The 24,382-nt window shown below is 41.0% G+C and overlaps 1 protein-coding gene and 1 long non-coding RNA gene across 4 annotated transcripts in view; one reads left to right on the top strand and one right to left on the bottom strand.

Moving 5' to 3' along the window:
• Positions 1-24,103, top strand: part of FRRS1L (ferric chelate reductase 1 like) — a 29,907-nt gene extending 5,804 nt beyond the window's left edge. The window contains exons 2-5 of the mRNA XM_025432686.3: positions 7,607-7,691; positions 9,883-10,021; positions 13,891-14,137; positions 17,765-24,103. Coding sequence (XP_025288471.2) covers positions 7,607-7,691; positions 9,883-10,021; positions 13,891-14,137; positions 17,765-17,937 — 644 coding nt within the window. The 3' untranslated portion in view covers positions 17,938-24,103. The remainder of the gene's footprint in view (positions 1-7,606; positions 7,692-9,882; positions 10,022-13,890; positions 14,138-17,764) is intronic.
• Positions 1-24,382, bottom strand: part of LOC125756079 (uncharacterized) — a 52,976-nt gene that overhangs the window by 13,219 nt on the left and 15,375 nt on the right. Inside the window, exons 2-3 of one of the 3 annotated variants that reach the window (XR_007414133.1) lie at positions 13,857-13,993; positions 10,819-10,994 (exon numbers count right to left, since the gene is read on the bottom strand). This is a non-coding gene — a long non-coding RNA (uncharacterized LOC125756079). The remainder of the gene's footprint in view (positions 1-10,818; positions 10,995-13,856; positions 13,994-24,382) is intronic. The other 2 variants (XR_007414132.1, XR_007414131.1) reach the window with 2 other exon arrangements.

The raw sequence follows: 24,382 nt of genomic DNA, 5'->3' as shown, positions 1-24,382 counted from the left end.
TCTCTGCCCCTCTATGTGTGTGTCTCTCATGAATAAATAAAATCTTTTAAAAAGCAAGCAAGCAAGCAAGCTGAATGGCCATTCGCCTGTGTGGGGAGCATTACATATTTTATACTTTCTGAAGCCCCTTGCCATTTTTACTTCATTCTATGACTGAGAAGCAGAAGCAACGATTCAGGCAGTTCAGAAAGAGAAAGAGGCTGGTGCAGTAGTCTTCAGATTTGAACAGACATCTGCTGGTTAAAACTTTAAGGAATCAAGTACTAAATTAATACCTGAGGGCTGTGAGCCAAGCAGTCAATTAGAAGCAATAAATAGCGAACCAGAAGCCATTAACCACCCAGCAGAGTATGGCAGGACAGGCCCAAGGAACTGCAGAAGAGGAATATATCGTGTCTGTGAATTAGACAAGAGAGGAAACCACAAATATTCACCAATTGATGGATATTTGGGTTATTCCCCACTTGGGGCTATTATAAATAATGCTGCCATGAACATCTGTGTACAAGTTTTTGTGTGAATATATGTTTTTTTTCTCTCCGATATGAGTATTTACATGGAAAATTGGAAAGAATTAACAAACAGATACATAATCAAGAGATCGCAGTAAGGTCACCATAAACAAGACTAGCATGTGTAAACCAAAAGCTCTCTTCTTCTTTAGCAACAATAAGCTAGAAAATGTCAAAACAAGATACTATTTAAAATAGCAACTGAGGGCGCCCGGGTGGCTCAGCGGTTTAGCGCCTGCCTTCAGCCCAGGGTGTGATCCTGGAGACCCAGGGTCGAGTCCCACATCAGGCTCCCTGCATGGAGCCTGCTTCTCCCTCTGCCTGTGTCTCTGCCTCTCCATCTGTCTCTCTCTGTCTCTCATGAATAAACAAATAACATCTTTAAAAATAAATTAAATAAATAAATAAAATAGCAACCGAAATCCATATAATGTCCAGATTTTGTCTAACAAAGAGTGCCCTGGTCCTGTGTGGAGAAAAAAATGTAACTATTAAGTGATATAAAAAACACAAAGGGGAAATATACTATGATCTTGAAAGGAGTAACTTTGTATTATAAAGAGGTCAGCTCTCTCCCCACTCATCTGTTCATTTAATGCAGTCCCGTATAAGAGCCCAAGAGTATTTGGGGAGAGAACTTGACAAATGAGGATCTATCCTTTGCATGGAAGAATCAAGTTTTATGAATTGCTGGGTTACAAAGCTTAGTATTTCACATAGTGCGATCCTGGCTCAGGAACAGTCAAAAAAAAAAAAAAAAAAAAAGAAGAAAATCCAGAAATAGTCCTATATTCCTATGAGAACCAGTAAGTTATTGAGGTGTCATCATAAATCGTGTTATTTAGTAAATGATGTTGAGAAAAATTGAGTCCATGTAAGGAGAAAAATAAAACTGTTTTCTTCACATCATAGAAAACCATAAATTCTAAATGCGTCAGGTCTAAATTGAAAAGAGTACTACAAAGTTAATAAATAAATGTGTAGGGAAAGATCTTCGTGTCCTTAGAATGGAGATTCATCTCTTAGGCAAGACTCTAACAGCACAAACCAAAAGAAGAAAAATTATTTCCTCAACTACATCACATTTAAAGATTTGAGTCCAGGGAAGAATATCATTGAAAAAAGTAAGATTGGTGGCAGACTAGAAGGCGGGGGGGGGGGGGGGGGGGGGGATGCAGCATCAGAAACCACCAGTGAGTTGATATCTGGAATACACATAAACTCCCATAAGAGAGACTGAAAATGAAGTTTAAAAGAGAAGCGCAAAATAATAAAATAAAAAATAAAATAAATAAAAAAGTGTAAAGATTATGTGTATACACGTCATAGAAAAGGAAACCCAAGCGGCTCATGCAAAATATGAAGAGATGTTTAACCATGCTAGTACCTGGGGAAATAGAAATAAAAATACTGAGGATGTCGGATGGTATCCAGTACAGGCAAGAATGTGGGGAAATAGGAGCCTCATGTACTATGAATGAGATTATAAACTGGTGCTGGTAGTCTGAATCCTAATCTTACTGAGCTTTGTGGAATTAAAGATGGGAACTAGCTATTGCTCTCTGGGGTTTACTGAAACAAATCAAAAACCTCTTGCATATGTCTACGAGAAACATATGTAAGGCAGTTCATCTCATTATTGGACAAAGCAAACATTGAAGGCATTTTAAACATTAAGGCAATGGGGAGGTTATTTCAAAACCTGTGTTTATATGCACATCACAGAATGCTATTCAATCAGGAGTAATAAGAGGTCTCACGTTTACATATAGGGATAGATTTCCAAAGGAAAATAAAAATAGTAGAATGAGATTTACTGCACAGTGTCGCTATTCTGCAGCTTAAAAGCATACAAAACCATCTACTTTTCAAGAACACCCATGTCTAAAAATAAACATGAAAAAATTTTAAAAAATAAACATATGGATGGTGGATGGTAAATGAGGCTGGGCTCTTGATACTGCTTTGCTCTGGTGCTTCCAGACCTTGGGCAGGCCTTGGGATGGCCAGTAGAGTGCAGCTGTGGACAGCATGGCAGGGTGGCACTGTTGGCATAGTGAAAAATTGGCCTGGAACCTCAACTTTATTTTTTTTAAAGATTTATATATTTATTTATTCATTCAGAGAGAGAGGGAGAGAGGCAGAGAGAGAAGCGGACCCCATGCAGGGAGCCTGACGTGGGACTCCATCCCGGTCTCCAGGATCACGCCCTGGGCTGCAGGCGGCGCTAAACCGCTGCGCCACTGGGGCTACCCGAACCTCAACTTTAGATCCAGGTTCTGGTGAAGGCACTTTGTTGATTATTTTATAAGGTAATCATGCAGGACTTTCAGGATGGTGTTGTTGGGAATACGAAAGGATTTTTGCAACAGGGCAGGACCTGATCCTGGGCAGGTGGAGTTCCGTGCCCTAGGAGGAGCTAGCAGAGATGAGAAGCTTACCTCCCAACCCCATGTTGTCTGGTACCCATTATTACTAGTGTGTGCTTTCCGTTTATCATGGTAAAATATTGCTTTTCTAAGATATATGTGTCAGAGTGCTCATTTTGTTAAAACCTGCAGCCTTTGCAGAAGGATGTGCATAAAATACTCCAGACCAGGAGGAAAGTGGGTTTAGGCAAGGATTAGGGTGAAATAGAAGATGAGCTTTGTATAGACTCCTATGAATGTCCCATAAACCAAGAAATGTCATCAATTTAATTTGGTGCACCTACATACTTAAAGATTAAAATTCTGCCATCAAGATAATTTTCCGGTAAAATTGTACAGTGCGTGTAAAACATCCTGTTGGACGACACTATTCTCTAGCTTGTTATCGAGATAACGGCTAATAAGGTACAGTCTGCAAATCCATTGTGTAGGTATTCAAGGATTAATCAATTTAGTCTCTCTCCAACAAGATCCAATCAGAAAAATAAATCATTTCTAGGCTTTTTTTTTTTTTTTTTTTAAACAGGATGACCAGCCCAGGAGCTATCTAAGTAGGTGTCGGGGCATGGGAGAAGCAAAAAGGAGCACAGAGAGAGTAACTGTGAGAAGCAGCTGCCACCACCCCTGGGCCTGGGGTGGTGAGAAGGGTCTGGGCACAGAGAAGGACTTGAGGCTGTAAGAATCTAGAAGCTCAGACAAGAGACCCCCGCAAAAACTCCAACCCATTCTCTGAGAATGGGGCTCCCCACCCAGTGGCTGTTGGTTCCTTTGAGGGCACGACAAGGCTGGTTATGGGAGTCTAGATAAAAAGCCAGAAGCCAAAAAAAAAAAAAAAAAAAAAAAAGCCAGAAGCCGGAACCAACTGGCCACTGCAAGGATGAAGCAGAAGCGCCCGGACTTGTATAGTGGACAGCAATCCAATCGGAAGGGATGGTCTTCCTGCCTCCTGCCTCCTAGCCTCCCTCCAGTGCTTCCTTTTGGCAGAGCCTAGCCAGCTGGCAAAGGAGAAATGTGGTTTGCAGAGAATTCAGCCCATCAGAGAGTTGGCTATAGAAGGCTGGGTTCTCAGAGACAAGAGCTTAAATACTGGCACATGATCCAAACTAAATTTATGCCAAATCATTTAAATTCAGGGGAAAAGTGTTATATTGCTGCGCTTAATATTTTTCTGCCAACACCAACTAGTATAGTGCAATTAATTTCTGGTGCTAATAACCCAGAGCTAGCACAGACCCCCCTCAAGCTAAAAGGGGTGGTCCATCACAAGACTGCTCTCACTTAAGATCAACTGGCTGCAGATCTTGGGGCTACCCACAACGCCCCTCGGATTCTGTGATTCACTAGAATGTTTCACAGAGTTCAGGAAAGCACTGTACTTGCTATAAAGGATACAATTCAGGAAGAGCTGGTGAAGACACACTAGAGTAAAGTCCTGGGGGGGTCTCCCAAATGCAGAGTTTCTGCCCTCTTCTCATGGAATCAGGCCTTGTCGCCCTCCCTGGTATTAGTTTGTTCACCAGCCAGGAAGCGGTGCTGAGCTTATGTCCAGAGTTTCGATTGGGGTCTCATTACATAGGGATTATTGATTTAATCACTGGCTACATAATTAAATGCAATCCCCAGCCTCCCTTCCCTCCCAAGTAGCTGACAGCCCCAAACGTCTAGTCACATGGTTGGTTTTTCTGGTGACCAGCCCCCAATCCTGAGTCATCTTCCGTCTTAGCATAAGCTCAGGTGTGATCCCAAGGGGCTCAGGAATCACGAAGACAGTCTGCTGGGAAATTCCAAGGATTTGGAGCCTCTCTCACCCTCTCTCCAGGGACCAGGGACACAAACCAGTCAAATTCTTTATTACACAACACCTTACAAAACAAGAGAAAAATATACCCCAATGCATCTGGCAAAACAAGTTCTCATTCCAAGTTTTAGAAGCAGATGAGAGAATAGGAAATTAGTGCTAGAAAAGCCCCGAGAAGCCATTTGCCAATGCTAATAAGGTAGTTTGGTACATTTATAAGTGAGTTTTGTTCCAAAGCTTGCTCTTAATTTAGAATTTAGAAACCCATTCTTTTAGAGATGATCTTATCCTATGGTTACTAGTTCTCAATCCAGTTTATAAAACTTAATAGTAATAGTAATCCAATATTAATAATAACTGGCGTTTATTGTGATGGAATTCTGCTGTATGCCAGTGCGTTATTTTAGGTGCTGGGAAATGGTAAGGATAACAGGAAAAGATGGGGAAATTGAGAAGCTACATTATAAGAGATCGTCTTTTTCATTTACCTATAGAATTTTTTTTTACTTATGTATTTATTTGAGAGAGAGTGTGTGAGCAAGAGGGGCAGAGGGAGAAAGAGAATCTCAAGCAGACTCTCAGGTGAGCATGGAGCCCGAGGCAGGGCTTCATCTCAAGACCCTGAGATCATGACCTGAGTTGAAACCAAGAGTTGGACACTCAACTGCCTGAGCCACCCAGGCGCCCCAGTTACCTGTAGAATTTTTATTTTCTTTAATTAATAAAATTATTTATTAGAGAGAGAGAGAAAGTGAGCATGAACAGGGGGAGAGGCAGAGAGAGATGGAGAAGCAGGCTCCCCCTGAGCAGGGAGCCTGACATAGGTCTCATTCCCAGGACCTGGAGCTCATGACCTGAGCCAAAGGCAAATGCTTCACCAACTGAGCCACCCAGGTACCCCTAGAATTGTAAAAACATAACTAGTCATTGCATTCCTGGATAATTATTCTGAGAAAAAAATAGCCTCAGCATGGTAGTGAGAAATCAGAGCATATATGAAGATGCTTAATGTAGTTTGTAGCATTAAGCAGTTGCTCAATAAATGAGAGAAAAACAAAAAACTTGTCCAAGGCAGGACTTAGTCTAGAGTACTGAAGTAGATTTAGGGCTCAGCGTAAAATAAGCATAAAAGTAGAAAAAGTAATGTACTTGGCCCAATTACTTAGAGATAGAAAAAAGCTACTAGGGCTGTATTTTAGCACGTGAGCAAGATCTAGGATAGTAGAAATGAACTGTCCCAAGTGTACAGATAAGTGGAAACCATGGCCCAGTGGCTTTTTTTTTTTTTAAGTATAACATGATGTGGGAAACAAAGGCAAAAGAGAAATTAAATTTCCTTACTATTTACAGCCCATTCACAAGTCCTTGACACAGGCAGAATGACATTCCTCTAGGATCTCCGCTGCCTCGATGTTAGTTCTTTACTAAGGCCAACAGTCCCCCAGGACCCTATGAGTCTACTTTAACATATAAAAATTCCTTTGGAAACGTCCTTTATCTCTCCCCCCAAGATATATATTGGCAGTCAGTCATCCCCCAAGCATAGAACCCACTGATACACATCTGAAGGGTCTCATGACTGAGTCTTTACTAACTAGTAATAAATGACTTGTTCCTAACAATAGTTGGCCCCCTCAAGGCCCTGAAAACCTTGTTTCCAAAATACAGGAGGTTTGTGCCATCCCTTCGCCCCCATCCCAACTTGAAAGTGTATAATGGGCCACTCCTCCTGACCCCAGTGCAGCTCTTTCTACCCACGGGTCCTGTTTCTGTGCTTTAAGAAAATCACCTTTATGAACCAAAGATGTCTCAAGCATTCTTTCTTGGCCATTGGCTCCAGACCCCAATGTCTTTCCTGCATCATAATGGAACAAAGTAAACAAAGCCTCAAGTTTATATATATATATATTTTTTTTTAATTTTTATTTATTTATGATAGTCACAGAGAGAGAGAGAGAGAGGCAGAGACACAGGCAGAGGGAGAAGCAGGCTCCATGCACCGGGAGCCCCACGTGGGATTCGATCCAGGGTCTCCAGGATCGCGCCCTGGGCCAAAGGCAGGCGCCAAACCGCTGTGCCACCCAGGGATCCCTCAAGTTTATATTTAATTGCCTAATATCTGTGGGTGATTTTATTTATTCATTTGACAATCATGTAGTCGGTGTCCAGTGCCAAGCACTATGCTGGACAGAGAACCCAAGATGACTCACGTATGGTTCCTGTGTGCATGAAGTTAACCACGGAGGAGAAAAATCTTGCTGTCACCAACTGGAAGCATAACTCAGGCCTACCTTTCAGTGTGTGGTTGAATGTATCATGATATGAAGTGATCTTACAAGAAAGATACCGAACTGTTAGAAACAATGTGTTTGTAGAATTTAGTGAACTATGAGACTGTCCTATACAGCTTGATGACAAATGCAAGTTCAGAGAAATGGGAAAATCCTATTATCGTGTGTAGGTATAAATGGAAAACCTCTACGATCCAATATACAAATATTTCATTGTTGGTTTTTTCCCCTCTTAGAGCACAGGTATCGTATGAAAGCTGTGATTTTTGCACTCCCAGGGACGGTGATGAGCCGTGGTTGTTGAAATTATGTCACCTCTCTGCCTCAGGTTCCCTACCTATAAAATGGGGGAAAGGCCATATATTCTCAGTTAGCATGTAAGTCTGGCTCAAAGATGTGTGACCTACACCCTCCCCTCAGGAAGAGGGTAATGAGGCTTACACAAAGCCCTCTTCTGAGGCCCTAAACATTCCTGGACATGTGTGTTTGAAAATAGTCAACCTATTAAAAAGAAAAATTTCTCCTCAGGAAAGCTGTCACTGGATTTTCTAACCATTGTTTATTCTCACCATCTAGGTTATCCTTTCCCTACCGCTCCTCCTGTGGATCCATTTGCCAAAATCAAAGTGGATGACTGTGGAAAAACTAAGGGATGCTTTAGGTTGGTAGATCCGTGAGTTGGATAACTTGAAGGCTAAGGAACTGATTTACTTCTCAAGGTGGTATTTAAATCGCATACAGCTCATTCTAATCAGGGCCCTGCACCCCCTCAAAGCTTCAGCAGGGATGTGGCCTGTTTCAAATGGCCACCCCTGTATTCAGTCTTAGAGGCCATATGCTCTAGAAGGCTACTGGTCACTGGAACATTCTTGTCTGCTATTGACCCAAGTATCTACTCCTAATTAATTGGCTATATGAAAAAGAATCACATGGCACAAGCTATATTTTATTAGGGCTGTGAGTGGGACAGACCATGATAGACACGTCTAAGACCCAATGCCTTCTCAATTAAGTCATGACTTAGGGATCTCTGGATAATACTAACTAGTCCTTGAACACGGGTTATTGTAGTTAGCTTGTTATCTCTGGTTTAGTGACTCCCTACGTGATTGCTAGCAGTGTTCTATTAAAGCATAATGGGGTGAGCTAGCGAACACTAGTATAGACAGCTCTTTTTTTGTTGGAAAAGCTGCCTCCTCTTTGAAATTGTTATTTCCTAAAATAAATTGCCCTTGAGTAAAGGTCATGGTGGCCACGGTACTGAAAGTTTTTAATTTTCTTTTGTTCAACGCTCAAGGTCTAATGAGAAAAACTTGAACAAAGGGGTTTTCAGTTCTCTTTGGATTACAAGGGTATTTTTAAGGAATTTTTTTTAAGATTGTATTTATTTGAGAGAGAGAGAGCACGAGTCAGGGGAAGGAGGAGGGAGAAAGAAAAGCAGACTCCTCGCTGAGCAGAAAGCCTGATGCAGTGCTTGATCCCAGGATGCTGGGAGCATGACCTGAGCTGAAAGCAGACGTTTAACCAACTGAGCCACCCAGGCACCCCTCCAAGGAATTTTTAAGAATCCAAATAATACAATTATTGAGGAAGATGGCCAGCAATGTTAAGTCTGGTGATTGGGGGACATTTTCAAAAAAAGAAGGAATTTCAGTACCTGCTGGCTTCAGGGTGACTTACTTTCTGGCCCACTCACTCTTCCTGTAGCTTTCCCTTACTTCCATCCAGCATTTTCACCGTGTTCTGCATTGTCCTGAGCTTACATCTCTTCCCAGCCATTCAGGGTACCTGCCAGCCTGGTGGCATGTGCCTACAGATACCTTCCACCTGACCTTCGATTGTCTCACCCATTGCTACAGGGTTCTGTTATTTGGAAAATGGCGTAAAACAACCTTCCTCCACTAGACCTTTCTGATTTTAAAGGATCCACAAGTCCTCTGTAAAGAAAATTTAAATCTATGTTTCCATTTCATTCATGCTTCTTAAAAAGATTAATGTTTGCATAATCTGATTATCTGGATAACCAGTTTATACTGCTCTGTACTCTACAGTCCCAATTTGTAATTATGTTAGCACCAAGTAGCCCAATAGAGCAAAGGCAGATTTTATAAATCAACGATGCGTTCATGCTCAGTGAATACCAGATGAGGTTTCATTTCATGTGTCGTATGTATGAGGGTTTTACAGCAGTTCAAACAGATTAAAGTGGAGGGAGGTGGAATCGTAATCGTAGTTAGTAGTAAGAACGAGCTCAACCAAGAGATCCCGCACAGTGTAGTCAGAGAGACCCCATGCAGGTAAGCAAAATCTGCCTTCAGTAAAACGACATCATCCATCACATGAATGCTGAGAACTTAAATGCTCCGGGTTTTGTAGTTTATATTTAATTTGTATGTTTTTGTTAATTTAGCTGTGTTAAAATGTCTAAGTAAAAAGAAATTGGTGTACATTTAATTCACAAAGACAGCTTATTAGTTTATTCACTCGGAGAATTTCTGCCTCTGAAAGGGATTCTGAAATGATTCAGTAATAAGTAATATCTGAGAAAACTCTGAAATAATGCTGAGAACCCTGGTTGCACGTGAGGCCCACGTGCAAGTCCTGTTGCAGCTACTGACTCAACCACGCAAGCAATCCCCTTCCCATCTCTGGTCCTCAGGTTGTATGTAGATAAAAAGGAGCAGATACTCTCCACGGTCTCTCCCGAGTGAAATTGTGGTTTTCAGATCCCTGGTAGCAAAGAGCTAATTTATGTGATAATCTTGCTTCACTATGCCTAACATATTGTTGCCTTCGTAATGTATTGTGAATAAGTAGATGAAGCAGCAGTGCTGTTTTGATACATCCTCTAGATATGGCAAACCGGGCTGCAATGCGGAGACCTGTGACTACTTCCTTAGCTACCGGATGATAGGGGCTGATGTGGAATTTGAGCTGAGTGCTGACACAGATGGTTGGGTAGCAGTTGGATTCTCTTCAGACAAGAAAATGGTAAGATGCAAATCATGATAAGAGATGATTTTTTTTTTCCCCTTTAGTTTGCTGTGCTACTTTAGATTTTGGAGAATGGGCATGGTTTCTCCAAGCTACCATGCCTCTGTTAAATGTGTGAATTTCTAGCATTTGATTTTCTTTCTCAAAGCAAAGGAAATAAAGTGATAAAAGCGGCGTAACGATTATATTAGCTGTGGCTCTCTGATTGCAAGTTAAAAAAAATGAAGCTAGCTTAAACAGAAAAGGAAGGGTTGGTTATGGGAATACGAGGTATCTTGTGGTGCCTGGGTTTATTAGTTATTATGGCAGTAATGCTGCAAGGAGAGCTTCCAAAACCACATGGCTTATAAGCATTTATTTCTTGCCCACGTGTGTGTGAATTGGACAGGGTTCAGCTGGGCTTGGCTCCAGCCCATGAATTGGATTCGGGCTTTTTCTAATCATTCTGGAACCAGCAGCTAACAGGGCATGTTGTTTTCATGGCAGAGACAGAAGGGCAAGAGCCCTCCAAGCCTATTTCAAACCTCTGCTCACATCATATCTGCTAACATTCCATTGCTCAAAGTAAATCACACGGCCAAGGCCAGAATGAAGGGAGAGGGAATTTCACTCCCCTTCCCAAGAGGCCCTGTGAAGGTGTGGGGATATAACACTCCTACCAGGGAATGAAGCAGTAAGGCCAACAATTCAGTCTTCTGCAGTATGCATAGGCAAGAACACATCTGGACCTCAGAAAAACCAGGGACCAGGATCAGGACGGGTGTCTGGATCCCAAGCAGCTGTCCATCTCTTACCTCTGCTCTTTCTGTGCCTCTGCTATGCTCTTCCCTCCTCCCATCATTTGCCATCTCACTGTGGCAGCCTGCTTCCCAGACAGCCAGACTTTCTTGGGCCTCTGTACCTTTGCACATGCTCCTGCTCTGCCAAGAGGAGCCTCCTTCTTCTCTTCACCTGGCCTGTCTTGAGGCTCCTGCAATGACAGGAGGTCAGCTCAGATAGGCCAGCAGCAGTGGGAGTGGTGAGAAGTGCTCAGATCTGGGATATCTTTTGAAGGCAGCGCTGTGTTCGCTTATGGATTGTTGATGGGTTGTAGGTGGGTGTTAAGTAGAGACTGGAGGATCAGGCTATGCAGTCAGAACTCCAGTGACTTTGTTCTTGGAAAGGTCACCAGAAGAATGAGCTGCTACCGAAGCCAGTCCAGGCAGTAAGACAATGGGCCTAACTGGTAAGACTGCATGGATGTGAATCTGCATCTCTTGTCTTCCACTTTAGGGTCAGTGAGAGGAACAGCAGGTGTGTGCCATCCCAGAAACTGGCTTGCAATGCAATTGACCATTTCCCATCCTAGAATGCATTTGCACCCATAGTGCAGCTTTTAAGATTAGGGCACTCAGAGGAGGGAGGTTGAGTAAGACATGTTCTAATTTTATGTTTGGCTTTTTTTCAAAAAAGATTTATTTATTTATTTTAGAGAGCGCAAGTGGGGGGAGGGGGGAGGGAGAGTGAGAATCCTCAAGCAGACTCCCCGCTGAGCATGGATCCTGACTTGGGACTCTATCCCAGGACCCTGAGATCATGACCCGAACCAGCTTAACAATAACCCACAACCCTCGGACCAACTCATGACCTGAACCAAAACCAAGAGTTGGATGCTTGACTGACTGAGCCACTCAGGCACCTCTATGTTTGACATTTTGCTATCTGAAGGCTTTTTTTTTTTTTAAAGATTTTATTTATTTATTCATGAGAGACCAGAGAGAGAGAGAGAGAGAGAGAGGCAGAGACACAGGCAGAGGGAGAAGCAAGCTCCACGCAGGGAGCCCAATGTGGGACTCTATCCCGGGTCTCCAGGACCGCAACCTGGGCTGAAGATGGCGCTAAACCGCTGAGTCACCCGGGCTGCCCTATCTGAAGGCCTTTAACAGATAAATCTCTTTTCTTCTCCTGTTATTCCAAAGAGAAGCACAGCTGAAAATGTTTTCAAAACCAGATGCAAAGGAAAAGCAAAATGAACTCCTTTTTAATAGTCTTAAACTTTTTTGAAATGGTATATTATTGGGTTTTTAAAAATGAGAACTTTTTTTTGAGACTTTATTTTTAGAGCAGTTTTAGGTTCACAGCAGAATTGAAACGAGGTACAGAAAATATCCATATGCTCCCTGCCCCACACACGCATAGCCTTCCCCATTATCAGCATCCCCCACAGAATGGTATATTTGTTATAGTTGATGGATGTCTTTAACTTTTTGGACCTGTTTTTTTCTTTTTTAAAAGATTTTATTTTTAAGTAATCTCTATATCCAGAATGGGGCTCGAACCTGCAACCCCGAGATCAAGAGTCTCATGCTCCACCGAGTGAGCCATCCCGGCACCCCATTTTTTTGGACCTGTTTTTATTTTTATTCTTTTTATTTCTTTATTTTTTTAAAGACTTTATTTATTTATTCATGAGAGACACAGAGCAAGAGAAAGAGAAGCAGAGACACAGGCAGAGAGAGAAGCAGGCTCCACGCAGGGAGCCCAATGTGGGACTCCCGGATCACGCCCTGGGCCGAAGGCAGGCGCTAAACCACTGAGCTGCCCAGGGAGCCAGCCCCTGGATCTGTTTTTAAAAAGCTTAAATGTACAGACAACTGCAAGGGCAGTGCAATACATATGCTTCACAAAGATTCACCAAACAACTTTCTTTTTGTTGTGTACAGTGTACAGAATGTAAAGTCTACCATTTTAACCATTAAAAATGTGCACCTCAGTGGCTTCAGTTATGTCCATAGGGTGCAACCATCACCACTATCTACTTCCAGAACTTTTTTTTTTAAATAATGAGATTTTGCCACATGCTTTATTTCCCCTGCTGTTGCTGCTACTACTTGCTTTTATTTTTATTTTCTGGAAACTTTAGAGATTCAATCTATTTGTTAAATTCAGGAAGTTTAATATTAATATGATAGTATCATTGCCCATTGTGCCAATACTACTTTTTTTTTTGAAAGAGTTTATTCAAGAGAGAGAGAACGAGTGGGAGGAGAGACAGAAGGAGAGGGAGAAGGAGACCCCCCTGAAGAGTGGGGAGCTGAATGCCATGTTCAATCCCAGGACCCCAGGATTATGACCTGAGCCGAAACCAGATGCTTAACTGACTGAACAACCCAGGCATTCCGCCCCCCCAATACTACTCTTTATAGAAATTCTTATTTTATGAATTAAGATTCTGTCTAGGAACACTATTAGTTGTCATGAATCTTTAGTCTTCTTTATTTTGAAATGATTTCTGAAAAAAAAAAAAAAGAAAAGAAATGATTTCTGGGACGCCTGGGTGGCTCAGCGGTTGAGCATCTGCCTTTGGCCCAGGGCGTGATCCCCACATCCTGGGATCGAGTCCCACATTGGGCTTCCTACATGGAGCCTGCTTCTCCCTCTGCCTGTCTCTGCCTCTCTCTGTGTGTCTCTCATGAATAAATAAATTAAAAAAAAAAAAAGAAATGATTTCTTAGCCTTTTGTTTTTTTTATGATATTGGTCTTTTGAAGATTGTTTAAGTACTTTTTGTAATCCTTTTTTGTAGAATAACTCTCACTTTGGGTTTGATTGTTTCTTCATGATTAGGTTTGGTTTGCATTTTTCAGCAGGAAAACTCAATAGCTGGTGATGTATTTTCTGAATAGCACACTGGGAGGTACCTGATTTCAGCTCTTGTGATGCTAAATTCCATCAATTTGGTTAAAGCTTTTTAAATAAAAAATAATTTTGAGGGGTGGGATTTCAAATTACAGAGGTAATGGATATATCTGAGTGAAATTTCTTCCTAGCAGAGAAGTTTGCAAAAGATGCACCTTTGACTTTTTCCTTCCTCGTTTTTCATGTTAGGGTGGTGATGACGTCATGGCCTGTGTCCACGATGACAATGGCAGGGTCCGCATACAGCACTTCTATAATGTAGGCCAGTGGGCAAAGGAGATCCAGAGAAATCCTGCCAGGGATGAAGAAGGAGTCTTTGAGAACAATCGGGTCACCTGCAGATTTAAACGCCCTGTGAACGTTCCCAGAGATGAAACAATTGTCGATCTGCATTTGAGTTGGTATTACCTGTTTGCTTGGGGTCCAGCCATTCAGGGTAAGCTTACATTGTGGCATCTGGATTAAACACCAGGTGCTGTTTTGCTCGTGTTCATTATTTACTGGGCAAGAGAGTGGTCAGCCCTTTGGATAATGTAAAGGAAAGAGGAGATATGATCCTGCCTGTAGGAAATTGTAATGGACTTACTATATACGTGGACATACAAATGGACAGTAATACTCATACATAGCTAGCACGGCACAAGGTAGCGTATGATGAGCTACCGGCTTCATGGAACAGATCATGTGTCTGCTGTATGTGGGGGTATGTGCTGTATTCAATTCTCACAACATTCTCATTTACTCCTTACCACATCCTTGAGAGGTATAGATAGTATCATCCTCATTTTAGAGAGATTAAGGAATTGCTCAAGGCTATACAACTAATTAGTGGAGGAACTAAAATTCAGTCCTAGAACTCACTGACTGCAAAGTCAGTGAGTACTCTTAGCTCCTGTGCTCTAAATCTAAAAAATACAGAACAGGAAAGGGCATCTGGAGACTTCTGCAGAGATGGGCACCAAGCATCTCATTATCATTAGTGTTCACTTTATGACTGTCCTGGTAGTCACACATCCACCAAATTATCCTATAATTTAGCCCATTGCTCCTCAAATTTTAATGTGTACAGGAATTGCCTGGTTGTATCATTAAAATGCAGTTTCAGGGACGCCTGGGTGGCTCAAGCAGTTGGGCATCTGCCTTTGGCTCAGGTTGTGCTCCTGGAGTTCCAGGATCGAGTCCCGCATGGGACTTCTTTATGGTGCCTGCTTCTCCTCCCTCTGCCTATGTCTCTGCCTCTCTCTGTGTCTTATGAATAGATAAATAAAATTTTAAAAAATAAAAAAAAAAATAAAATAAATAAATAAATAAATAAATAAATAAATAAATAAATAAATAAAAATAAAATGCAGTTTCAGTAGGTCTGGGGTGGGACCTGAGATTCTGCATTTCTAACCAGCTTCCCAGTGGATGCTGGTTTATTGACGACCTCACTTTGGGTGGCAAGGCTCTTGAGCAGACCCCGGCAAAGACCCAAGCGTACATTGACGACCTCACTTTGGGTGGCAAGGCTCTTGAGCAGACCCTGTCAAAGACCCAAGCGTATCATTAGACCTTTTGGAGGCTGCCAAAAACAAGTTACATGGTGTCAGCGTTCCTCCTGTCTGATCAAGCCTAACAGCCTAAGCATGGAAGTGAGTTGTTCATGGTCTTTGTAGGAGAACTCATTCCGGCTCCCAGCAATTGAGTCTTTCTCTGCTGTGTGTTCATCAACTCTCAGTTGCCTAATCTGATCTGGGTTGTCTTTTTCTATTCTTCTTTTTCAAAGTGTTTCCAGGGATTGGTCTGGAGATTTTATACCTTTTTTGCCTGTTTTTTTTTTTTTTAATTTTTTATGTATTCATTTTGAGAGAGCAAGCCAGAGCATGAGCAGGGGGGAGGTGCAGAAGGAGAGGGAGAAGCAGGCTCCCTGCTCAACAGGGAGCCTGACGTGGGGCTTGATCTCAGGACCCCCAAGATTGTGACCTGAGCCGAAGGCAGATGCTCAACTGAGCCACCTAAAAGCTGCCTTTTATTGCCTGTTTCTAATTGGAAAAACATTTGGATGCCTCCAGATTTGTGATACCTTTCCCATTTGCTTATTTCCCAAGATCCCAACAATGGATCTGCAGTTATATCTTTGGGTACTTCTAGTACTCACGGAAGTAAATTCTATCTCATCCCGGAAAAATGGACTCATTTAAAATGGTGGGAATTGGAGCCTAAAACTTTAAATTTGAGCATGGGTTTTTCCCGTTGGTAGCAATACCCAGCCTTCATCTGAGTTCTGAACTTCAATTTCTTTGTATCTAAAATGGGGGTGATTGGGGCAGTCCCTGTGGCGCAGCGGTTTAGCGCCGCCTGCAGCCCAGGGTGTGATCCTGGAGACCTGGGATCGAGTCCCACATCAGGCTGCATGGAGCCTGCTTCTCCCTCTGCCTGTGTCTCTGCCTCTCTCTCTCTGTGTTTCTCATGAATAAATAAATAAATAAATCTTAAAAAAAATAAAATAAAATGGGGGTGATGATAATACCGACTTCATAGGATCATTGTGAGCATTAAATGAAAACAAGTATTTGAAGTTCCTTTACAAATTGTAAGGTGCTGTACTTCAGAAAGTCATCGTCTGACATAAATGGAATAATAATAGCCTAATATATTGGGCCCCACTCAAGTCTGATCCCACTTCATCTGATTAGCCCTCCAGGGCTTTGGTTGTTTTCACTGTCCTCAAACAGAACAAGCATATTCCTACCCCATCTACAGGCTTGTATACCCTTTATTGATTAAATACCTCTCTATTGATCAAATACACATTAAGCTAGGGTTTAAAGGGGATATGGGATTAGGTTTCCCTCAAGGGAAGCAGAGGTGCATGGTTATGCCTAGGAGCCTATGTACATGACCAGTCACCAGGTACATGACCAGGTTAGGTTAGATGGGAGAGGTGAGTGGATCTGTTGAAAGAAAAATTTCTGCCAACCTGAGGACTTGGCATGAGTGGGCACAGATGCTGGAGCAGGGAATTAACATGTCAAATTTGGCAGGGCCTCCCTAGCAGATAGGATTTTTTAAAAAACCCTCACTCTGAGCGCTATTTCCAAGGAAACCTTTGCTCTGAACTCACATGCCTGTAGTCTCTTTAAGCCAAGTTCTATGTGGCTTATTCAGGAGGTCAAGCACTATGAATGGGGTGCATAATAAGTGCACAGCCTTTTTCTCTTTACACATCTAACCAGTTTATAAAAATGTCTCTAGTCCAACCACTTGTTTGGTATCTTAACCCTCCTACCCTCTGTACCATTCCACCTCATTCTGACTCTCAGACCTACAGATGCACACAGAGCACACCCACACACTCTCTGATCTGACCTGGGCAGGCCACCACTTCATCTACCACAGCCAGTGACAGAGCCTGCCATCTCTAAGCAAGCATAGCGTCATCAGAAATGTTGATGATCCGTATATAAAAGGCATATTTGAGGGGAATAAAAATAGTAGCTCTTGCTGTTGAAATCAACATACAGTTTTCCTGATCGTAGGAGTAGGATAAAACTCGTTAGAGACCTTGAAAGTAGGCATTCATACAATACTGAGCAGCAACAAAGTGGGGTGAAATGGAGAGAACAGCACTATTGTTCAGGTAGTGGGAGTGTGGATTCATGAGAGCCAGTCTTTGGAGGTATATTTAGGTCATTTCGATGTTCTTTTGTATTTTTAAAAATATTTTATTTATTTATTAATGAGAGTCACAGATAGAGAGAGAGGCAGAGACACAGGCAGAGGGAGAAGCAGGCTCCATGCAGGGAGCCTGAGGTGGGACTGGATCCCGGGTCTCCAGGATCACGCCCTGGGCTGAAGGTGGCGCTAAACCGCTGAGCCACCCAAGCTGCCCTGTATTTCTATATATATACAGTTGTGGAGAATTCTGATGATTAGCTCTAATTCCTGATTCCAGATCTTTATAATTTCTACTTATGTATTTGATGCTAAAGACTTGTCTAGTCTTTCTCTTGTTTGCATACAACATTTTAAATCTGTTTTTTTTTTTTTTTTAACTGTCCTCTTCCTTCTTTCCTTGAAGGCTCTATCACCCGACACGACATAGACTCACCACCGACTTCGGAGCGTGTTGTCAGTATTTACAAGTATGAAGATATTTTTATGCCATCAGCTGCCTATCAAACCTTCTCCTCTCCATTTTGTTTGCTTCTCATTGTTGCCCTGACCTTCTACTTATTGATGGGAACCCCTTAACCACAGCTACAAAGCCAACATGTTAAACGGATTAGAAAGTCTTTAGTATAAATATATTTTTAAAGAATATGCAGTATAATTTTAGCTTTTCTTATTTAAATAAAAAGACTGCTATGATTTCAGTTTTTTGGAAGAAAGAGCAAGCTGCTTTTCTAATCAAAGAGGATTGTTTAATATTGATCCCATACTTTTGGAAAGTACTTAAAAATTTTTTTCTAAGCACTTTCAAATGTGTTTTCTTATTTGAGCTTCATAACATCTCTGAGTTGGCTTGATGAAAATTATTAGTGCCATCTTACTGAATGGGATTTGAGGTCAAGGAAAGCTGTCTTTTTTTGGTGACCCACACGCCATGTGGCCTTGGCTACTTGGTCCGATAACATGTAGCAAGGTAGAGAAAGAGCAAGGCATAGGGATTCTCAACAACCTTTACTCTTCCAACTACAGCTCAGGAGAGTTACTTGAAGCATTACTAAAGAGCACTTCACTGGATGGCCCTAGTTCACAATCAGCCTTTTAAGGAGAAGTTTTCAATTTCCCTGAGTGTGTTTGGATGTTTACACAGCTGATGGGGGAGAATGGGAAAGATTACAATGATAAGATAATCATTCGTATTTACTTGAAATTTCTCCTTAGTAGTTATGAGAAAATATTTGTTACTGCTGTTTGGAAAGGTCAGAAACAGAACTGTGAGTGTTCTTGAGGACGTAAAACTATATTAATGATATTAATTAATGATAAAAAAATAAGAGCATTCATAGTGGTTAGAATTTGGACTCTTCTATTACTGTATTTTATAAGTTACGTGATTCATCTGTGGTTACAGCTAATTCTGTTGTCAGAGTCGAGATCCATGGAACATGGTTAACTATGTTTTATAATAGGCAAATCATCTTAATAAAAAATTTAAGGCATTTTGAAAAACAACATTTTTGGAGATTGTGGGGATTTGGAGTAGAAACTTTTTATAGATGAAATTTCTTTTTTAAATCAGAAAATGGGAGATGACCCCTAGAGTGAATTCACCTAGAGTTTCCATTCCAACAAGTTCAGACTTGTAAACTGGACCAGCAGTTAGCAGAACTTATCATAAAGCCTTGACTTTGTGCATTCCCTTTTTTCAAAGGAGCCCAAATGTTCCTTTGTTCTAAATATCTGTGCTAACAGCCCATTCACAGGAAAAGAGTCTATGGGGTGTCTTTGAGTTGCTGATGGATTTCCATTGTAGAGTTTTGCAGTCCTCTGGCTTGCCCCCTTCCTTGCTTTAGACCTGGCTCCAATTTTGTGGATTTTGTGATTAAACAAGAATGGAGACTGATTTCTAAAGCCATCTTTGGAATTCACTGGCAGGGTGAAAGTCTGCCTGAGGGGAGAGCTTTCAAATTCTGGAACTGTACAAAAACAAAGAAAACGTTGAGCTTCTATGACACACAGTCTACCAAGTGATGTAGGGAGAAATAATCCTCATTGCAGGTGGGGAGAGTTTAAATGACATTAAGTGAGCAAAAGAACTGGGTAGGATTCAAACTCAGGTCATCTGGCTCCAGTCTGTGGCTCCACCTCCTTGCCATGGCCTTGGAGCTAAGCCCTCCCATCCCGCTGAGGGTGGCCTGTGCATACCTTCTGAACTATAGTGGTTGTTCAGTATTGGGGATACAGAGTATGCAGGCACCCACTGTGTAAATAAGAAGGCAAATATTTTTATACGTCACTCTCTTATGTATATAGTATTTCAGCTATAAATAGGTTAAGACTAAAGAGAGCCGGGCTAGCCTCTATAGCAGGCAGGGAAGGAATACATTAACGGATTTTCCCTCTGCTTATATTTCAAGTCAAGCCAATTATTTCACGAATTATTTCCACATCCATAACCAGTCTTGCATATTTGTACTTAGAACTTTTTCTGACTTCTAATTGCCATTAGGGTAAAATGAAATCCATTTCAATTACCTCCAAAATCATCTTTTGCTACCGTTCCTCACTTGCAACGTCCCTGCAAGACAGTTGCTCTCAAGTCATCTCTCACGGTGTTGCCTGTGTCCAGACTCTTCCACTTCTGGTGCTTGCTAAACTCTTTCAGCTCACAGCTTCTATATTTCTTCCAATCTCCTGGACTAGATAGGTTGGGGTCCCCCCCACATGCTCCCACAGCACGCTGGGCTTCCCCATCCTGTCGTTCACCACACTTTCCTGCAATCCATTGCTTGCGCTCCCTTGCTAGCTCCCTAATGCAGGGACCATTTCTTGTTGCTCATCTTAACAGACGCTGCTACACTCTAGGCACTCAGCAAACACTTGGTTGGACAGAAGAAGTAAGTGAAGCTGTACTCTTGCAGCAACTTTGTGTGGTTCAGAGGCTTGTATTTCATATACAGTGCCAGCCTGGCTGGCGTTTTTCTATTTTCACCTGTGATCAAACCATAAACCATTTCTTTAGCAAACACTGAACCTTTGAAACACAGAGTCCGTGAGTACCAATGCTGTTTTGCCCTGCAGTGAACCTTAATTGATACTTTTAACAATAATTATTCTTCGCAAATAAGAATTAACAGAGCAGGGATGCAGAACAGCATTTGACTGTCATTTCAGAGGATTGTTAGTTTATAGGCACACTGAAATTAAAATTCTGTAGACTTCAGTTTCATTTATTCTTACCTAATTGAGAGTAAATTTCTGTTTTATCTCTGCATTCTCAATTTCCATATAGTACTTGTCATAGGGGAGATGCCTAACCAATGTTTTATGTTTTTTCTTTATTTTTTTATTATTTATTGATTGATTGGTTGATTTTATAAATTTATTTATTTTTGGTGTTCAATTTGCCAACATATAGAATTGCACCCAGTGCTCATCCCATCAAGTGCCCCCCTCAGTGCCTGTCACCCAGTCACCCCCACCCCCACCCACCTCCCCTTCCACCACCCTTAGTTCCTTTCCCAGAGTTAGGAGTCTTCATGTTCTGTCTCCCTTTCTGATATTTCCCACTCATTTTTTTTTCCTTTCCCCTTTATTCCCTTTCACTATTTTTTATATTCCCCAAATGAATGAGACCATATAATGTTTGTCCTTCTCCGATTGACTTATTTCACTCAGCATAATACCCTCCAGTTCCATCCACGTCAATTCAAATGGTGGGTATTTGTCATTTCTAATGGCTGAGTAATATTCCATTGTATACATAGACCACATCTTCTTTATCCATTCATCTTTCGATGGACACCGAGGCTCTTTCCACAGTTTGGCTATTGTGGACATTGCTGCTAGAAACATCGGGGTGCAGGTGTCCTGCCATTTCACTGCATCTGTATCTTTGGGGTAAATCCTCAGCAGGGCAATTGCTGGGTCATAGGGCAGATCTATTTTTAACTCTTTGAGGAACCTCCACACAGTTTTCCAGAGTGGCTGCACCAGTTCACATTCCCACCAACAGTGCAGGAGGGTTCCCCTTTCTCCACATCCTCTCCAACATTTGTGGTTTCCTGCTTTGTTAATTTTCCCCATTCTCACTGGTGTGAGGTGGTATCTCATTGTGGTTTTGATTTGTATTTCCCTGATGGCCAGTGGCCAGTTTGTTTTTTTAATATATAAAGTGCCAGAGTAGAACCATAATAACAGCTAAATGTATTTAGTGCTGTTCTAAGCACTTTATGGGGATTAACCCATTTAATTCTCACAATACCCGTAGGAGATAGATTGTTTTGTTAATCCAATTTTACAGATGAAGAAACTGAGGCTAGTCATTTGGCATAAATGACCAATGCTGGAAAAAAAAATGACCAGTGCTGGTAAGAACTTTAGAGATCATTTAACCTAATGCACTAGTTTTACAAGAAGGCAGCTGAGGCCTAGGAAGGTGAAAAGATTTCCTACATATTTGTGTCTTTATCCACACTCATTAGTATGTTTATTAAATGGAATCCACTCTCCACATTTAAATTAGGTAGGTGCTCCCCCTCTCCCCCCTTTACTGATTCACAATAAATAGGAGGACTTTTGTAGTTCTGTTTGGGGAAAGAGGTACATTTTTCTTAAACTTTCTTCTCAAAAACATTTAAAATCTTTATCAGCCATGTTAGTGCTTTTAATAGGTTTTTGTTTTTTGTTTTTGTTTTTAATACACAGATTGGACAATCCTGGAAGAGTGTATTTGCCTTAATGTTTTAGAAGTGATTTGCCTAAAACCCCAGGTCTTCTCTTTTGGAACCCAATGTCCTATTATAGTTCCACTGTAGTCTCAAAGTTGAATTTATGACCATTATTTCAGACAAAATGCAGGAGCCATATTCAGTGATTTTTTTTTATATTCAATGATTTTTAAATTGACTTTTGTCAAATCAGAAAGTTCGGACAGGTCAGGGATGGATTTTTCATCCCAGACGGTTTTTACTACAACTTCTTGTAATTAAATTTACTGTCCAGATTCTGGATTTTGTGCTTCCAAGATGTTACCACTGAGGTTGTGTGTCATTCTTCGCCCTCGCCTGGGGTCCACAAACTTTTTCTGTCAAGGGCCAGATGATAAAGATTTCAGGCTTTGTGGTCTCTGTTTCAGCTGCTCAACTCTGTTGCAGTAAATTCAGAACCGAGTAAGCAGCAGTTTTAATTTCTCTAAGCTGTGGCGATCATGAATGACTCTTACTGGTGAATTGCTCTTCATGGTGGGGATTACAAGGTTTCAGAGTAATTAATTTCCCTGTAGATTTCTTTTTAAGCACTATCTAAATCTGTTACACCCAGGGGAGAGTTTTACACACGTGACTATGGCATCTCTCTCGTGTGTCCTAGTGGAAAAATGTTTGAGAACCCCTTCACTAGGCCAGATGCTGAGATGTATATACTTTGTTGTATATAATTGTAGTGTATATACTTGTTCTCTAAACAGAACCGGTTATGTTTAGTGGACAGTTTGATTATTCTGAGTGTGTGTATATATATATATTTGTACATACATGATGAGGTCTGTGTGTGTTTGTACATAAATGCCTATAGATACATGCCATGCCCATGTGAAGGTCTTTGTCAGGATTGTTCCTCTTACTGATCTCTTGAATACTCTAAAACCCAAGAGATACCGCATTGTGCATATTATAGGCAACACTACCCTTGAGTTTTTAGGAATTTAGTTTGTAGAAAGGATTCCTTTATTAAGCCTTGCCGCCTCCACTCTGCATTATATGAATGGTTAAGAATGTATAAAGTATCACTCTTGAGTTTGACTTGTCTATACTTTTAGTTAAGAAGCTAAGGCTAATGTTAATTAAGTAAATGGCATGTTGATACAACCTACACATAATTTGTATTTAGATTCCTTATTCAGATATTCAGTTATTTAGTTTCAAGTTGGACTTCTTTGCTTTTTATATTTAATAAACAACCTAAGTCTAAGTTCCTTTTCACAAAAATAGTGGCTATGCTAGTGTGATTTTAAATACATCTGGAGACTGAATATTGAAGTGAATCATCAAGCTTTTTGAGATTTTTCACTTAAAATATACTGATGCTTGACTGTTTTCAGCCCCCTTACCCCCACATTTGTTATTAGGCAAATAGCTGTTCAGTTCCATCCTTCTGGAGGGTAAGTGACTCTCTAGTGACGGGGTGTTGCAGTGGTTGTGGCATTCACCCGGGTCACTAGAGTAGTTACCATTTCATCACGTACAGTGTCCACCTGAAAGAATGAATGCAGCTTCTCCACATGCCTTATTCCCGCAGACACGCTGATATGCTGGAACAATCTGGCTCCAGGAGTATTAATATACTTTTTTGAGACTGTCTACAAGATACTATTTTGTAAAAACTGCCTTTAAATAGACACTGATGGGTTATATTTGTTTTATAATAATTGTGTACCTAATGTTCACTTGAAATTGATTTTGAGATTTATGTATATTTATAAGCCTGTCCTATGTGAATTTTTACTCTAAGATGTGATACCTTACTAATAAAGACATGGATTTCTATTTATGTAAAGTAATTGTAGCAATATTCCTAGATGCTACCTAAACGATTGTTCTGTCCATTTGCCATCTCAAGATACTTTTATCTTTAGAGGATTATGTTACAGTTAGAATATATATGAGCTAGGTTAAAACTTTAAAATATAAATTCTCAACATGGTTTGAACTTCTTCCTGTTGATATAATTAAAGTTAGTTTATAATTCCTTATTGCTTTGCTCTGGTCTATTTTTGGTTTTCTGTTGTTTGTTTTATGTGCTTTTATTAGTAGTCTTCCTGAGTTTATAGACCTTGGAGAAGATGATGGCCTGTCTTGTCTGACAAAGAGGAAAATCATGTTGCAGTAGTCAGATAAAAGTCCTCGTAGAGAAACAGCTTGCAAAATGAAATTGTATTTATAGCTTCAGCTTAATACTTTTATCAAATAGTAATGGAGGCCTATAATCCCATTTAAAGTATACAATCTTAATTGGTTAGTAGCACATCATT

This window comes from Canis lupus, chromosome 11, assembly GCF_003254725.2.
Source record: "Canis lupus dingo isolate Sandy chromosome 11, ASM325472v2, whole genome shotgun sequence".
Lineage (NCBI taxonomy): Eukaryota > Metazoa > Chordata > Mammalia > Carnivora > Canidae > Canis > Canis lupus.
This window is presented reverse-complemented; position numbering and strand designations above follow the sequence as displayed.